Source organism: Amblyraja radiata, chromosome 37 (genome assembly GCF_010909765.2).
Source record: "Amblyraja radiata isolate CabotCenter1 chromosome 37, sAmbRad1.1.pri, whole genome shotgun sequence".
Taxonomy (NCBI): domain Eukaryota; kingdom Metazoa; phylum Chordata; class Chondrichthyes; order Rajiformes; family Rajidae; genus Amblyraja; species Amblyraja radiata.
In genome coordinates, this window is record NC_045992.1 from 12,006,846 (window position 1) to 12,025,897 (window position 19,052).

At 45.4% G+C, this 19,052-nt stretch overlaps 1 protein-coding gene across 5 annotated transcripts in view; it reads left to right on the forward strand.

Annotated features, from left to right (window-relative positions):
- Positions 1–13,044, forward strand: part of arhgap22 (Rho GTPase activating protein 22) — a 248,890-nt gene extending 235,846 nt beyond the window's left edge. For all 5 annotated transcript variants that reach the window (XM_033012859.1, XM_033012860.1, XM_033012862.1 and 2 more), the window contains 4 exons: positions 252–325; positions 2,290–2,411; positions 5,111–6,002; positions 12,679–13,044. In XM_033012859.1, coding sequence (XP_032868750.1) covers positions 252–325; positions 2,290–2,411; positions 5,111–6,002; positions 12,679–12,904 — 1,314 coding nt within the window. In that variant the 3' untranslated portion in view covers positions 12,905–13,044. The remainder of the gene's footprint in view (positions 1–251; positions 326–2,289; positions 2,412–5,110; positions 6,003–12,678) is intronic.
- Positions 13,045–19,052: the final 6,008 nt, after the last annotated feature.

Sequence of the window (19,052 nt, forward strand, 5' to 3'; positions counted from 1 at the left end):
ATTTTTGTCTACCTATTCCTTTGCTCCAGAGTTACTCCAGCATTTTCTGCCTGTCTTAAGCAGGTGGTCTAGTTACCAGCTGAGCTGAGCAGGTTACAGGTGGCACTCAGCTGGGTCAATAATCTAATCAATTTTAACTGCCTACCTGTCCAATTGACCTTGCACAGCCAGGGTTAAAATGAGTGCATTCTTTTTAAGTGTTCTCCTACCGAGTATTGGGAATTAATAACCTGCCTTTGTTTGTTATTCAGGGTGTCCAGGAGCTGATCAAACAGGTTGCTGGACTGCCTCAGGCCAATTACAATCTGCTCAAATACACCTGCAGGTGGGTTTCTCTGCTTGGCTCAGCGGTGGGCGATGAAGTGTATCAGCATGTAATTGGGAAATACTCTGTGCGTCTCTTGGTGGTAGCTCACTGTTTTACTCGCACTTCACCATTTCTAAAACGGCCGTGGAATTGGAATCTGTTGCTGCTGCCTCACAGCGCCAGACTGTACGGTGTTTATACGTTCTCCATGGATTTTCCCCGGGTGCGCCAGTTTCCTCCCACACTCCAAAGACGTACAGGCTTGTAGGTTAATTGGTTTTGATAACATTTTTAAATTGTCCCCAGTGTATGTAGGATGGTGTCAGCGTACGGGGTGATCGCTGGGCCAAAGGGCCTGTTTCCACGCTGTAATTCTGAAGGTTAAATCTCTAAACTCTGTAGTGTGCTTAGGCCTTTTATTGCAGTATTGTTGGTACTACATTTCATTTCCTTGCCCTTATGGTATAAGAACATTAAAATGAGATAACATTTTAACATGGGCAGCAGCCAAGTTACGAGGTTAAAAGACGGCAAATTGGGCAATTCCAAGGTGGACCAGCAAATGCTGCTTCTGTACGTGTTCATCTTGTTACAAATGTTGACCTCGCTGTCATCGTCCGTCCTGAATAAGAGGCAAGCTTCAAGCGACAATCAGTGGGAGCCATCACTTGTCACAACAGGTGATGGTGGGAGCAGAATTAGCTTGGGATACATCCAGTTTCCAGCCCTGCGACGTGGACACTTCTGCTATGGGGCCAGCAAATGCTTGAAATTACAGAGCTGGTAAATGTTATTGTAAGGACATTACCTTCACCCTGCATTGATGTGGTCAGATCTCTTGTGTTCTCTTGAGGACTTGTCCCACTTGGGCGCCATTTACCAGGATTTTGGGATGCACAAAATCTTCACGCGCCATCTGCGTGACTCGCAAATGACCCCCAAGTGGGATAGGCCCTTTAGATAGTGGTGTTAACTGGTGGAGTGCAGTGAGGCAGGAGAGGAGCTTTATGGAGACCTCCCTCCATGTCTTTTTCAGATCTGTTCTCTTTTTTAGTGGAACGGCTTATCCTCGGTAGATTTGGGGTGGGGGGGCGGGGGGGCTTTAAGTGGCCCCGAGTTCTTAACATCTTTTTCGATCTCTTATAACCCTGCTACTCAGACCTCATTTGGCAAGGGTTAGTCCACTAACAGTCTGACTTTGCATTTGGGCAAAGGGATTTGCAGTAAGTCTCTCAGTCATAGTTTAGTTTAGAGATACAGTGCGGAAACGGCACATTAACACTATCCTACACACACACACACACGTCTTTGGAGTGTGGGAAGAAAGCGAAGATCTCAAAGAAAACCCACACGGGTCATGGGAAGAAGGTGTAAATCCCGTACAGATGCAACACGGGTGTCTGGCACTGTAAGGCAGCAACTCTACCGCTGCGCCACCTCATAGTCGGAGAGATACAGCATGAAAACAGGCTCGCTGGCCTACTGAGTCCACAGAGCCACACAGAAGGTAGAGGAGGTGTGTAGGTAGCCCAGAGGGGGAGAACGTATAACAGCCACCCATTCACACTAATCAAATCCAATGTTATTTTCTCCATATTGTCATCAATTCCCAGATTCTATCGCTCACCTACGCACTCAGGGCAATTTACAGTGGCCAATTAGCTGCTGGAATGTGAGGGTGAAATGTAAACAGTCACAAGGAGAACATAAAACTCCACACAGACAGCACCCAAGGTCCGGTTCGAACCTGGGACCCTGGTGCTGAGAGGCAGTGGCTCTACAAGCTGAGCTACAGAGCCACCCGTTGACGAACAAACGACAGTGCAGTGCATTTAATCTCATCCAACTTGTCAGAGACGTAGGGTTCTTTGATTATAAACACAAAAGGTGTGTGTGAAAAGAAGACTATTTCAGAAACATGATGATGGTGTAACTTGACTGGTTTTATTTTTTCCTTCTCACACTGCCCATGTTACCTCTAGGTTCCTTGATGAAGTTCAGTCTTATTCAAGTGTCAATAAAATGAGCGTCCAGAATCTTGCCACAGTCTTTGGACCAAATATCTTGCGTCCGAAGCTGGAGGATCCAGTGACTATAATGAAAGGTAAGGAAACTTCACTCACCCACTGACGGGCGAATACCTGCCCTTTTCATCCTCCTTCAGTTAGCACATCAGGTTGGCCTGATCCACAAACGGGGCAGAAGTTTGAGTAATGTCTCTTACTTTAAGTACTCTCTCTGTTCTGAGGACTCATTGCAGAAAAATACTTTGATAATCCATTTTGAGTAACAATCAAGGCATTGCCTCTCAATAGGCCCTTGTTGATTATAGGTTGGTATGGTTTTAAGTCCATATCTTAGAATAAAGGGGAGGCATTTAAGACTGAGGTAAGAAAAAACCTTTTCACCCAGAGAGTTGCGAATTTGTGGAATTCCCTGCCACCGAGGGCAATTTAGGCCAAATCACTGGATGGATTTAAGATAGAGCTCTAGGGGCTAGTGGAATCAAGGGATATGGGTACTGGTTATTGATTGGGGACGATCAGCCATGATCACAATGAATGGCGGTGCTGGCTTGAAGGGCCGAATGACCTCCTCCTGCACCTATTTTCTATGTTTGTATATACGCTCGCTTTTTCAAGCGTTTCAGCACATGAACTGTTATTGAGGTCGAATGTGGTAAGTGGTTGAAAGCTTAGAATCATTGAATCACTGACAGATGCACCATGGAAATGGGTCCTTTGGCCCAACTAGTCCACACTGACCAGCAATGTTCACACGTTAAAGATAATCTCACATTCTCAAACACTCACCTACACACTAAGAAAATATTAGAGGCCAATTGACCTATAATCCTTTAAGATGCGGGAGGAAACCAGAGGGTCTGTAGTTCCTTCTTACTGCAACCCGGAATGTGGGAGGAAACTGAAGAGCAAGCAGTAACAGGGAGTACTTGCAAACTCTCTCCTCCCCCCTCCAATCTCCCTCCCCCTCCAATCTCTCTCCCCCTCCAATCTCTCTCCCCCTCCAATCTCTCTCCCCCTCCAATCTCTCCCCCCCTCCAATCTCTCTCCACCTCAACCCCCCTCCCCCCTTCTTTCTCTCCCCCCTCCCCATATTCCCCCTCCCATCTCCCCTTCCCATTCCCCTATCTCCCCTTCTCATCTCCCCCTCCCATCTCCCCTTCTCCCCTTCCCCCCCTCCCCCTATTTCCCCTTCCCCTTCCCCCTCCTATCTCCCCTCCTATCTCCCCTTCCCATTCCCCCTCCTATCTCCCCATTCCCCTATCTCCCCATCCCCATCCCCTCCCCCCATCCCCCTCCCCCCATCCCCTCCCCCCATCTCCTCCCCCCCCCCCCCATCTCCTCCCCCGCCCCTCTATCACAATGGCTGGTGACTTCCGCACATTGCAGCAGAGAGTGGAGTCGATTCGTCGCAATGGATTATCCGCCAACTCTCCTCGCTTGCCGACTGCTGTCAATGCTCGAAACTAATAGCAAAAGATTGGATGTAAAGTTGTCCGTGAATTGCAAAGCCACAGTGCTACCAATCGTAATTAATTAGTGACTAGAATACCTTTCATGTTGAGGCCATGTTGATGTTCATCGTGCAGAGAGGCAAACCCCTCGGGTAAAGTTCTCTCCTGGAGCTCGGAACCTCCAATCAAAAGCTTCCTTTGAAGTGGGACGGTGGATGGAGAAACTTTCATTTTATAGGTTACCTCTAGGTTAATAACATTTTAGCAGTAGGTTTACATATCCATTTGAAATGGGGAATTAGTGTTTTTATTAAAGAGAACCGTGGTAGAGAAAGTATTAAACCAGATACCACAGACCAGTGGGGAAGTAATCCTTGGATAATGTACTGACAATAATGTCACTGCAGCTCAAATAGCCCGCGGCTCTGTTCCTACTGGGATACAGAATTAACCTCAATCACCAAAGACCAACATCTCAGGAAGACTTTCATTAGCCTTTGTGAGAAGGGAACTGTGCTCAAATGCAAAAATCAATTCCGTTTCTATAAGTCCAGTGAAAGAAACTCATTTTCATTTTCTGTTCCCATTCTTACAGTGACACAAAATGGTAGTGTTGCTGCCTGACAGCAGCAGAGAACCATGTTCAAATGAGACCTCGGGTGCTGTCTCTGTGGAGTTTGCATGTTCTCCCCAAGTCCACGTGGGTTTCTAGATTACTTGGCCTCTGTAAATTGCCCCTAGTGGATGTGAATGAGGGGGGACATAGAAGGGTGTGGATAGGTGACATTTCGGGTCGGGACCCTTCTTCACTCCAGACCCGAGGCGTAACCTATCCATGTTCTTCTGAGATGCTGCTTGACCCACTAAGTTACACCAGCACTTTGTGACATTGATAATAGACTGATAGAGTCAGTCTTACAGAGTAGAATCAGATCCTTCAGCCCAACTTGCCCGCACTGGCCAACATGTCCCATCTACACTAGTCCCACCTGCCTGCATTTGGCCCACATCCCTCTTAACCTGTACTGTCCATGTAAAATGTCAGGGGAAAAAAAACAAAAAACTTTGATCATAAGAACATTCTTGTACAACAAGTCCAAATAAACACATCACAATTGAACTGCAGTTAACGAAGGATTCAGCTTACCGGATCTTGAAGCATGTCTTTTTCCGTCTTTCTAAACCAGCATCAGGGGTATTTTTGTTTCTCCATAGAAGCGGTGTGAACGGGTGATCAGCGGACACGATGGGCTGAAGGGCCCGTTTCCGTGCTGCGCCTCTAGAATGAACTAAGAACTAAAACGTGACTCTGGTTCCACCAACAGGTACCTCCCTGGTGCAGCATTTGATGACGGTGTTGATCAGCGAACATGCCCGAGTGTTCCCTATAGTTGCCAGCGACATCCCGGTGCCGGCGCCCGAGTCCAGGTCACTGAGCAAGCGCTGCCTGGTGGAGTGGGTGTCGGAGGAGGAGAGCGAGGAGACCAAGGCTGACAACCAGGCGGGCAGCGCCTGCGACAGCTCCACCTCGCTGGACGTCAACGTCAGCACCCCCGTGACCGTGGCTAAAACCACGTCTCGCGAGCGGGCGGACAAGCAGCTTGCGGGCAGCACCAGCCCGGGCCGGAGACTGCAAACTCTCCCCGGGTGGAAATACACCTTCAAGCAGGCGGGCGGGAGATCGGGCAGCGCCAAGGTGAGCGGCTCCAACCTAGATATTCCCCACTTGACCGCCAGCGGGAATTGGCTGATGAACGGCCTGTCCTCGCTCCGAGGGCACAGAAGGACTTCATCTGGGGACAGAATCAAAGAGACTGGGTCCTCCCGCCTGTCCACCTACGACAATGTACCGTCGTCTAACCTGTCGCTGAGCGCCGGCGACCGACACAGTGTCGCCAGCACCACCTGGTCCACGTCCTCCTGTGAAATCTCCGTCGTCGACTCCGGCAGCTCGCTGGCCTGTCGGGAAAGTGACTCCTCCGCGCTGAACGGCACCCGGGGGGAGTGGCGGCCGCAGGGCAGGCACCCCCGTGGCGAGGCCCAGCGCAGCGAGCCCTTCGAGACCTGCGGCAGCAGTGCCAGCTGCAGCGACAACAGTGATGCCCTCTTCCCCTCCACTGAACCTGCCATGTGCTCCAAGGCACTTCAGAGCCTGGTCTCTGAGCTCAAGTGTGAACTGACCAAGCAAAGGGCGGAGTACGAAACCAGGATCAAAAGGTGATGACATTCAAGTTACACTTCGCTACTGCCAGAGTTCTGCTTCGTAGACTTATAAGTGTAACTCGGCCCAGTTTCAGTTTAGTTTATTGTCACGTGCGCCGAGGTACAGTGAAAAGCTTTTTGTTGCCATTTACAGTGTATATATGTGGCAGGGATGGCAGGACTTTCATATGAATAAAGACTGGATAGACGCGGCTTGTACACGCTAGAATTTAGAAGATTGAGGGGGGATCTTATAGAAACTTACAAATTTCTTAAGGGGTTGGACAGACTAGATGCAGGAAGATTATTCCCGATGTTGGGGAAGTCCAGGACAAGGGGTCACAGTTTAAGGATAAGAGGGAAGTCTTTTAGGACCGAGATGAGAAAATCATTTTTTACACAGAGAGTGGTGAATCTGTGGAATTCTCTGCCTCAGAAGTTGAGGCCAGTTCATTGGCTATATTTAAGAGGGAGTTAGATGTGGCTAAAGGGATCAGGGGGTATGGAGAGAAGGCAGGGATGGGATACTGAGTTGGATCTTGTCTCTCCCGCCACTAAACACAAATGCTGGAGGAACTCAGCGGGTCAGGCAGCATCTGTGGAGGGAATAGATGGGCGACCTTTTGGATTGGGAACCTTTTTCAGACTCCCTCAACTGTTGGTGTCTCTGTTCTCTCTTCGATGAGGCTATTTCATATCCTCTTTCCGGCACGGTGGCGCAGCGGTAGAGTAGTTGCCTTATAGCGCCAGAGATTCAAGTTCGATCCTGACGGCGGGTGCTCTCTGTACGGAGTTAGTACATTCACCCCGTGACCACGTGGGCTTTCTCCGGGTGCTCTGGTTTCCTCCCACACTCCAAAGATGTTTGTAGGTTAATTGGCATTTGTAAAATGTCCCTAGTGTGTAGGATAGTATTAGTTTACGGAGTGATCACTGATCGGCATGGGCCCAGTGGGCCGAAGGGCCTGCTTCAGCACTGTATCTCTAAACTAAACTAAAAATTCCCACCATCCACATCCTACCTCACCACACAACCTGCGCCCTAGTGATAATGAAGCGTCCTCATTCACAGCCTCTTTGAAAAGTTTCCATTAATAATTAAATATCAATACCCCTGTCTGAGGTTGGTGAATCCATGGAATTCATTGCCACACACGGCTGCGGAGGCCAAGTCAATGGAGGCTTTTAAGGAGATTGCCAGATTCTTGATGAGCAAGGGTGTCCAGGGTTATGGGGAGAAGCCAGGAGAATGGGGTTGAGAGGGAAATACAAATCAGCGATGATTGAATGGCAGAGTAGACTTGATGGGCCGAATGGCCTAATTCTGCTCCTAGAACATAAAGAATGTTTCACCCAACATCTGACACAGTGCTTCACCACGAGATTTCAAGTACATTTTTGTCCAGTTTAAGCTTTAGTAATTCAGACAGACATAAACACACCTGCTACCTGCAGTCACTGAACCAAGCAGGTGCTGAGCAGCTATTTCTGCTCTGAAGTAGCTCACTTTGTTACCAGGCACTCAAATGGCAAGCTGCTTGCATGTTGACAGAGCAGCCTGTTTAGTGATAACTTACAAAGCAGCTGGCTAACTGGTAAAGACTTACTCTGAGCAATCTAAGTGCCAGGATCTTTAAACAAACATGTTTCTAGGCAGAGTCAGTTTCTATGGATCTCGATCTGGAATCTGCATTAAAGACTGTATTAATGAAGGGTTTTTCAGGGAGAGAGTGTTGATAGTGTGACTTTAGTATAATCGCTGAGGAGGAACGGTGTGAGTATAGAAGTTGGGAGGTCATGTTGCAGTTACACAAGACATTGGTGAAGCCACATTTGGAGTATTGTGCTCAGTTCTGGGCACCATGTTACAGGAAAGTTGGAAAGGGTGCAGGAAAGATTTATGAGGATGTCGCCAGGACTTGAGGATCTGAGCTATAGGCAAAGGTTGAGCAGGCTAGGACTCTATTCCTTGGAGGATGATGGATGATCTTATAGAGGTGTATAAAATCATGAGAGGAATATATTGAGTCTCTTACCCGTAGTAGGGCAATCGAGAACCAGAGGACATAGGTTTGAGGTGAGGAGAGATTGATTTAATAGGAACTTGAGGATAACTTTTTCATGCAGAGTGGTGGATGTATGGAACGGGCTGCCAGAAGGGATAGTTGAGGAGGGGACTATCGCAAAGTTTAAAAAACATTTAGACAGGTACTTGTACAGACCAGGTTTAGAGTGATATGAGCCAAATGCGAGCAGGTTGGACTAGTGTAGAAGGGACATGTTGGTCGGTGTGGGCAAGTTGGGCCGAAGAGTCTGTTTCCCCACTGTATCACTCTATGACTTAATCCTGGACCATTAGCAGATTTGTGTTTTTACAATGTCGGTTGAGTCAATGTGTTTCTCCTGCATTGTCCACTGAATCATGTTTGACATGCACTGGATTGCTTCTCATGCTTTATGTCGGCATGTGGTGAAATATCAACTGGCAGCATAGAGGTGGGGAATGCAGGTGGATTTATAGCTTGAGCTGGGATCTGGACAAGCTGAGGTGGAAATCAAAATCTATCCAATAAAAGGACACAAAGAGCTGGAGTAACTCGGCGGGTCGGGCGGCATCTCTGGAGAACAAGGGAATGTGACATTTTGGGTCGGAACCCTTCTTCAGAGGTTGGAGGTATGAAGAAGGGCCCCGACCTGAAACATCACCCATCCATGTCCTCCAGAGAAGTTGCCTGACCTGCGGCGTTACTCCTGCACTTTGTGACAATACCAGCATCTGCAGTTCCTTGTGTCTCTAATAATATTCAATGCTTTTTGGTATCTGTGTCGATTCTGATCCTCCATCCCTGGTAAATAATGAGGACTTGGTCAAAGAGTCATAGAGTGATACAGTGTGGAAGCAAGCCCTTTGGCCCAACTCGCCCAACAATATCCCAGCTACACCTAGTGCCACAACCCTCCAAACCTGTCCTATCCATGTACCTGTGCAACTGTTTCTTAAACGCTGGGATAGTCCCATCCTCAACTATCTCCTCTGGCAGCTTGTTCCATACACCCACCACCTTCTGGGTGAAAAAGTTACCCCTCGGATTCCAATTAAATATTTTCCCCTTCACCTTGAACCTATGTCCTCTGGTCCTCGATTCCCCTACTCTGAGTAAAAGACTCTGTGCATCTACCCAATCTATTCCTCACAAGATTTTGTATTTATACCTCTATAAGATCTCCCCTCATCCTCCTACGCTCCATGGAATAGAGACCCAGCCTACTTAACCTCTCCCTATAGCTCACACCCTCTAGTCCTGGCAACATCCTCATAAATCTTTTCTGAACCTTTCAAGCTTGACAATATATTTGCTACAACATGGCCTATAAAACATCAACAGCAGAGCAGTCAGCTTATACTCCTTCTTTGACCCACTGCCCCAAATCTCCATCACTAACACGCTGAAGCACTGACATAATGTTTGAATTCATGTTAAGCCTCGCATGTGTGGAAAATCCAAGTTGTAATAACATTGAATGTAATTCTGAAAAATGTGGAATACAATAGTATCCCTAAGTTCAACTCACTCCCTTGATCATTGTTACTTTTTTACATCTCTCTATCTCACCGTCTATATATCTTGTTTCACTCAGTCTGAAGAAGGATCTCGACCCGAGACGATGATAGACACAAAATGCTGGAGTAACTCAGTGGGACAGGCAGCATCTCTGGATAGAAGGGATGGGTGACGTTTCGGGTCGAGACCTTTATTTAGAACTGAAACGTCACCTATTCCTTTACTCCAGAGATGCTGCCTGACCCGTTGAGTTACTCCAGCTTTTTGTGCCTGGTTTAAACCAGCATCTACAGTTCCTCCCTGCACTAAAACCTTTTCCCTTGTACCCAGCTCACTTATTATCCACGTATAGTAAAATGTACTTTTACAATTTACCATACTTCGAAAAGGAAGTTCAGACTAAGGTCACTTTGCTCATTGATGTCCTATCTATAGAACCAATTGCAGTAATACCAAAGCAACGTTGTGTTGTGGGCAAGATGTATTCCTATTTGTCATTAGAAAGATTAGACAATTAATACACTAATACTTAAACTGTGGATTAGTAAACAAGAAGATCACTCTGAAGACTGTTCTTAAACATTGGTGAAATGAACACCCAAACAATTGGCACTTCATTCTTGCAATTAAACAATAACGCAACTGACCCACTTTAAGTTAATATGTGGCCTCCAATCTCGATGTTAGGGAAGTGGACATCAGCCAAGAGCTCACTCATGGGCAGTTTAAAGAATGGTCTTGACCCAAAACGTCACCCATTCCTTCTCTCCAGCAATGCTGAGTTACTCCAGCATTTTGTGTCCCTCTTCAGTGTAAACCAGCATTCTTATACAAGTTCTTATGCAAGTCTTATACAAGTTCCTTCTTATACAAAAGCTCACATCTATTTCCTATCCAATAACCCACATTTGGATTAAAGGTTAAGGCCACCTCTGGATGATTGGGCTTGAATGGAATATAGTGCCTGAATATTAATAATGTAATGATTTACCTTTTCCATTCAATGGGTTAAACTGACCAAACAAAGCCAAGATGATCCACGTCTAAATATGAATCACCTCACTGTGTATATCATCATCAGCCTAGCCTGTGAAATACATATTTCCCATAAGAACGCAGATAACTAACTATACCACCTCACGAACGGCACTTGCCTGGGATGGCACAGTGATAGAGTTGCTGCCTTACCATGCTGGGTTTGATCCCGACTACGGGTGCTGTCTGTACAGAGTCTCCCTGTAACCCACGTGGGTTTTCTCCGAGAACTTTGTTTTCCTCCCATACAGGTTTGTAGGTTAATTGGTTTGGTATAAATGTAAATTGTCCCTAGTGTGTGTAGGATAGTGTTAATGTGCAGGGATCTCTGATCAGTGCAGACTCAGTGGGCCTGTTTCCGCACTGTATCTTGCAACTAAACTAAACTGATTTAGATCCTTTATCAGGGACTTAAAGCAAAATCCCTTATCATACGATTAAGGGACTTGGCTGTTGTGTCCAAAACATATGAAAGGAACTGCCTGCAACCTTAGTTGGTGTATTATGGGTTTGTTGCTGTTTCTCTCCCATTCTTCCAGTGTTTGCAGATCAATAGATCTTTTGTGGTGATTCTCTTGCCCGATGGTCTCCTGGACTTGGGGCAGGAGAATCACTTCGACACCAAGCCTAAGATAAATTGACATCCATGAGAGCTGACTTCCATTATCCTCCATCAGATCAACACCCCAATGTACTTGTCCCATCTAGTGGCACTAAGACAATAGCCATTAAGATTTTCCACATTTCGACATAACCTTGGTTCCTTTTTGCATTTCATTTAAACATCAGTCTGACATTCCAAAGTTTAGTTTTGAATGAGCATTTTTTTAATTTAGTCTCGATGTCCTTTTAGTTCTTGTGGTTTATCTGTCTTCCTTACTCAGAAATAATTTCCAGCAAATTCTCTTGTTTTTATTGGTCAAATTTCCAGCAACTATATTTTCAAGATTAAATTAGATCAATGTTGCCTGTACTTCACTTCCCAATTGAGTGATCAAAGTAGTGGTGCGGATTGGGAAGAGGAGCAAAGTAGCTTAGAGAAAAGTAGTCGATTTAAAAATAAATGAATCGTGCAAAACCTCATTTAGAGGTGATGTGTGGGGCAAATTAGTTTTTGACACAAGGGAGTGGTGGGTGCCTGGAACATGCTTGAGGGGATGATGGAGGAAGCAGATGAGATAGTGGAATTTAAGATGCTTCCAGGAAGGATATGCACAAAGTGGTGGGATATGGATTATGTGCAGGAAGATGAAATTAGTTTATTAAATTAAATTAAATTAAATTTCTTTATTTATATAGCACATTTTTAGTCAACTTGCATTGACCCCAAAGTGCTTCACATAATTACATCCACACACACAGGCAAAGGTGGGTGAAGTGTCTTGCCCAAGGACACACACAGGCAAAGGTGGGTGAAGTGTCTTGCCCAAGGACACAACGACAGTATGCACTCCAAGTGGGGTTCGAACCAGCTACCTTCCGGTTGCCAGCCGAACACTTAGCCCATTGTGCCATCTGCATCATGTGCAGCACAAATATTAGGGCTGAAGGGCCTGTACTATGTTCAGGAGAGAATGTGAAAGAAATTCTGATCAGAGATTGGCAAATAGACCAAATATTGGCTGTAGTTCATGTGAGGACCACCTGTAGAGTTTTTACTCTTTGATCCCACATGACATGGGTTGGGGCATAATGTGTTGAACACAGAAAAGTACAGCAAAGGAACAGGCCCTTTGGCCCACAATGTCTGTGCTAACCAGTGATCCCCGTACACTAGCACCATCCTACACGCTAGGGACAATTTACAACCTCCACCAAAACCAATTAACCTTCAAACCTGTACGTCTTTGGAGTGTGGGAGGAAACCGGAGCACCCGGAGAAAACTCACGCCGGTCACGGGGTGAATGTACAAACACCACCCATAGTGAGGATTGAACCCGGGTCTCTGGCTCTGTGAGGCAGCAACTCTACCGCTGCGCCACCGTGCCCCACCTCCGCCTGTACATGATCTCTATTCCCGTCACGTGCATGAGATCCGTCACGTTAGTGCAGGAGAGAGGGGAAGCCATGCTAATTGTATCCATTTTTTCAGGCTGGAGGAGTCGAGTACAGAGCTTCGAGTGCAAGTCAACAGACTGGAAGAGGAGTTGGACCAGGGCAAAAAGAAATACACCATGCTGGAAATAAAGATGCGCAACGCAGACCGAGCACGTGAAGATGCCGAGAAGCGGAACCAACTCCTGCAGAAGGAAATGGAGAACTTCTTTGCCACGTTAGGAGACTTTACACTGGAACCCAGGAACACCAACCCCAAATAGTTCTTAAACCTGCAACATGCCGGAACCTGAAGACACCCGTTTACAAACTTCATTGGCATTTTATACGAAGCATATGCATTTATTTTTAATGTTATGATTTTAATGTGGTATGAGTATTAATAGTCAATTCTGTTTAGTTCCATTCATGCTTTTATTTGTTGCTGTTGGGAAGCCTGTTCCGGCTCCGGTGGGCTGTTTACATGTTTGTGTTTCCACGAGTAGGGATTTGGGAATTACTTTGTCTCCCGTTTATGCCCATTCCAAAGAGTTCCACACACTGCTTCTGCTCAAGAAGCGACCATGTTTACAATGCACTGTGTCCCTTTGCCTCTCTGCAAGTCTAGTCTAGCCTTTATGATTTTGCCGGTGGGCTCGGTGAGGAAGTTGAAGGCAGGACTTAACATCTCTGAGTCAAATTTGTCACGTTTTCAGTTTACGGTAGAACTCTGGTAGTCCGCTGTCTGATTGTTCTGAAAACCCAACGGTTTAACAGCCGGCTCCCTCTATGGGTCGGAGTGCACCGTAGGTGTTTTGAGTGAAGGTCTGGGGCAGCACTGTGGCGCAGCAGGTAGAGTTGCTGCCTCTCAGCGCCAGTGACCCCCGGTTCAATCCTGACCTCGGGTGCCATCTGTGTGGAGTTGCGCATTCTCCTTGTGACAGCGTGGGTTTCCTCCCACATCCCATAGACGTGCGAGATTGTAGGTTAATTGGCCTCTTCAAAGGTGTGCAGGGAGTGGATGCGAAAGTGGGATAAGAAAGAACTAATGTGACTGGGTGATCAATGGTCGGCGTGGCCTGGACACTGGATCTTTCAAACAATCAAATGCAGATTGGGAATAGGAGAGTGGGTAGGTATGCTGCTACACCTGGGGTTCAGTTTAAGGAGATACAACATGGAAACCAGTCCTTCAGCCCACCAGTACCCTACTGACCATCAATGACCCACCTGCACTAATTCTGCATTAATCCTATTCAATTTTAAATTCTCTCCACATTCCCTTTAATTTGACCAGATCCTACCAAGCTATGGGCAATATACAACTACCAACAGATGCACCCAGAGGGAACGAGATTGTGCAAAGCCAACACCTGTGGTGAGGATTGAACCCGGGACTCTGGAGCTGTGAGGCAGTTGTTCTACCCGCTGTGCTACTGTGCCGACATTGTCCTGTCATGTTGCAATGTGCAAACTGAAACTCGCTGAGATCTGTTTCCCCATGCACCATTTAAACCCACCAGGGTTCACTGCACGACTGTGTGACAAGTTAAAACCAAATGATGTAAAATCCTGTCAGGGTATTAATAGTAGCATCCAATAATCCGTGAAAAAATCCCTTGTTAATCCCAGTTCAGGTGAGATGGCAAGATTCAGCATTGCCTCTGTAATCCCCCCAAGTTACTGCCTTATTCATTATTTAAATGTTAGTAATCCCTTTTCTGTCTATTATATCAAACATCAGAAACACTCCTGTGTTAAAAACATCTGGATCAGTAAGAATTTTATTGTACAGTTTAAACTTTCCCACTGCTGGGGAGCAAACAAGAATTCCATTGTCAATTTTAGTTTTCGATTTCAGAGCCAGCAAATCTTCGAAGTACACATCGACTAAAGGTCCGAGCGATTATCGCCCGACTGCCAACTTGCACAGGGTGTTATCTCTTTGTCAGTAGCATCACTTAAAAATAATAATTCTGGCTGCTCAGATGGTGCTGAATGAGTCTTGTGTTTAAACACTGAGCAAGACTGCCACCTGCAGGCATTGCCTCAACCCTACAGCAGGTTCAGCTCAGGCGAGATTGCAACCTTCACCATCCTAACTCAGCATTGTCCTAACACCACCGTGAACAGCCCCATCTTTAGCTCAGGTTGTAAACCTGGAGGAAGAAACTCAGACCAAAGGGAAACAATTGGCAGACAAGGCAAAAAGAGTACAAACATTGATAGAAAGAGCCTCTGATAACCTGACAACCTCTGCATAATAGTGCTAAAATTCAAAGCATTTCCATATCCATGTTTGAGAATTAATTCCACATTGTTGTCTTTCTGATTATGTTTTTTACTTTAGTAACCCCCCCCCCCTTCTTGTTCACCCTATATAAGCGACAGAAATACGTCTGTATCAGACATCCGGGTGATACAGTCGGCAATGAGCTGATTCACTGCACTAGAGGAAAAAATACAATTGAGGAATTTAAATGTAGAAAGATATTGAAGTACTACTCCCCATAAGTTGGTCATTGAAATACTGACCCTTAAAGGCTAATCATGTAGCCTGGTGTGTTATTATACAGATAGATTCTTATTAATGTATTATCATCGTCTTATTTTGCTATTCCATGTTCCCACACCCGCCTTACACAACCGAGCAAATTGGCAGAATCAAAGCACAGAAGTTTCTGGATATTCAAAGAGTTCAGACATGCAGGGATGAGGAAGTGTGTGAATTTATACAATGAATTATAGACTGGAGCACGGGGAATTGTCAGTATCTTGTCTGAATCCTTAATGTGGCTGTGGTCCTACTGCCTGGTGCAGTCGGCTAATAGTTCAAGAGATGGGTGTGGATTATCTCGGCTCACTACAGGAGAATGGGATTAGCTAGGGTTTCCAGAACTTTCCACTGTGTCTGTTATGGAATTGTGTGCATTCACACACAAAGCCAAAACCTTGTTAAGGCTAAAGCCAATCAAGCTACTATCGATCGCCATGGTTGCTACCAGCCCGCAGAGTATTTCCACTGTTTTATATTTGATTTCCATAGAAGATATTTTATACAATGGTCTGAAGAAGGGCCTTAACCTATTCCTTTTCTCCAGAGATGCTGTCTGACCCGCAGAGTTACTCCAACATTTTGAGTCTATCTTTGAAGCTATTTTAACACTCCTTGCAGTAAATATTGGCTGTCCTTCTAATCCAGTTGCAATACATTATCCTTCAAGTACAATCCTGTTTTAAGGAGGAGTTGATCAGAGCTATAATATTTCTGCTGTAGGAACGAACTGCAGATGCTGGTTTAAACCGAAGGAAGACACAAAAAGCTGCAGTGACATTCCGGGTCGAAACCCTTCTTCAGACTGGGAGTCAGGGGAAAAGAAGGGTCTCGACCCGAAACATCACCTATTCCTTTTCTCCAGAGATGCTGTCTGTCCCACTGAGTGACTCCAGCTGTTTTTGTAATATTTCCTCCACTGTTTGAAACATTTTCAATATTTAACTCGCCACTCGATTTAAAATAGGTGTTATGGATTGTATTACCTATCCCTGTTTGAAAAGTACTCATAGGGCCCCCGACAGGATTTAAGCCCTTTAGATCGTGAACACATGGTAATGGATTCTTGGTTGGTGGGGGGGGGGGGGGTGGACGACATAAAAGCCACTTTTGATTTTGTTTCAAATCAGGTCCAACAAATGTTTACATCTATCCAGGAAACATTGGCAGCAGTTTTCAATGGCCAGCACCTCAGTGGCTGCAGGACACACATCTGGATATAGTGTTTAAGAAGGAACTGCAGATGCTGGAAAATCGAAGGTAGACAAAAATGCTGGAGAAACTCAGCGGGTGCAGCAGCATCTATGGAGCGAAGGAAATAGGCAGCGTTTCGGGCCGAAACGTTGCCTATTTCCTTCGCTCCATAGATGCTGCTGCACTCGCTGAGTCACACACCTAGATACATCTCCCTCCACTTCCCACTGATGGGAACATGCTTTTTTAAACATTCCTCCCACAATCAGCTGTGAGACAACACCCCGCTCTGCTCCAAATGTTTATCCCAACAAATCCCCTAATGTGTGACTAATCAATACAGGTTCAATATTCGCGCAAACAGGGTGGTTTAACGTGCTTGTTCGTTCTCATATTCAATCACGAGATATTAGCTGCGTGCAAATGGCAATGTTAAATGTGGATGTTACTCCAGACACGAGGTGTTAATTCTAAAGTTGTATTTAGCACAATGCTGGTCAATCCAAATCTCATCAAGATAATTCAAGGGAACCATTAATTCGAACCGTCGCCCAAGAATGAATTGAGAGAAAGTGTTTTAAAGGTTAGCTCTGCAAAGTGAGATTGGGTTTCTGACACAGCAGTTAAATGTTCCATCTAATTTCTCAATGAAGAGATCAGAACCTTTGGTTAAGGGAAGGGAGAAGGAATTGGAATTACAATGTAATTGGTAATTACTCTTGAAAATTGAATCGGTTCAGCAGGCCTTGTCTGACTTTTTCCGTGAAGGTTTTAGTGCGGGTGATTTTCCGCAAGCTTCCCCTCACTGATTTTGTTTGCGTTTGGCTACATTATTACAACACAATCAAAGCCCGCAGAAAAAGGGTCTTGACCCGAATCGCCACCTAGTCCCTTTTCAATGTGGAGGCCAACACAACACAGCTCAGACCTTCTCACACTCAACGCCTCGACCAGAGACCATTACACAGTGTCAAAGAAAATAGGTGCAGGAGTAGGCCATTTGGCCCCTTGAGCCAACACCGCCATTCAATATGAGCATGGCTGATCATCCAAAATCAGTACCCCATTCTCCCCATATAACTTGACAGGGGGCATTTCCTCCCATAGACCACAAGGGTTCAGGAGAGAATACAGAGCTCGGCAGAGAATGAAGAAGACATCAGTTAGCAAGGGCGGTATTACCTCATGGGGAAAAAAAGGTTTTGAAAAAAATCCTTTTGAAAATGGGACAAGAATAAGGCCTTTCCAATCAAATAATGGTAGAATGAATAGTGGGTGGTTGGTCATAATGAACAGAGAGGGAAGTTAGTAGAGAGAGATCTCCATGCATTGCAATGCTTGCTGTCCCACAGCAGAGCCATGTATATACGTTCCTATACTGGTAAATGATGAGGAGTGGCGGCAGACCCAGTAACAGTCTAAAATAACAGGATATAAGGAGCCTGTGGGAGTGTGATGGTGTAATGAGGCAAAACCATGTATTCCGGGTATCAGTAATTCGCATTCTGCTTTCTGTTGGGAACAGCTCGACAAGAATGCAGGACGACAGAAGAGCTCAAATACATGAGGGATTCACGATCCCTCTCATTTTTGTATTACTCAAGACTCTCTTGGTGCTGTATCTTTGCTTTCTTTCCCCAGACTGTTTGGCAGTCTCGGCATGCTGCCTGTTTGTGTTATCACCGTGAATCCACAGCAACTAAACAAAGCAGATTATTAACCTGCTGGCCTGAGATAGGAGGCAGCACAGATATGGCAGTATTAATATATACAGTGCCCTCCAGAATGTTTGGGACAAAGACCCATCATTTATTTATTTGCCTCTGTAATCCACAATTTGAGATTTGTAATAGAAAAAAAAATCACATGTGGTTAAAGTGCACATTGTCAGATTTTAATTAAGGCCATTTTTATACATTTTGGTTTCACCATGTAGAAATTAGCACAGTATTAATACATAGTCCCCCCCCATTTCATGGCACCATAATGTTTGGAACGCAGCAATGTCATGTAAATGAAAGTAGTCAACTTTAGTATTTTGTTGCATATCCTTTGCATGCAATGGCCTGCCAGGCCCTTTGTGATTAGTAAGCTCACCAGTGCTCTCTTTCTTCTGAATGATGTTCCAAACAGTTGATTTTTGTAAGCCTAAGGTTTGGCTGATGTCTCTAACAGTTTTATTCTTGTTCTTAGTCTCATAATGGCTTCTTCCACTTTCATTGGCACAACTTTGGTCCTCATGTTGATAAAAGTTTCCAAGGGTGATGGAAAGACTAGGTGCTGAGAGCTCTCTTACACCTGCATTAAGGAGGCATTTAAACACACCTGAGCAATTACAAACGCCAGTGTCCCCAAACAATTTGGTGCCCTGAAATGGGGGGACTGTATAAACACAGCTGTAATTTCTACATGGTGAAACCAAAATGTATAAAAATACCCTTTCATAAAATCTGACAATGTGCACTTTAACCACATGTGATTTTTCTATTACAAATCTCAAACCGTGGAGTACAGAGGCAAATAAATAAATGATGGGTCTTTGTCCCAAATATTATGGAGGGCACTGTATATATGCCTTATTTTTAAAGATTAAATCACTAATCACAGTTCCAGGACAGCTGAATAGCCTGTTTTCTGTGCCTTGTGAAGCTATTTGGGTCCATTGCCCATGCATTTACTTATTA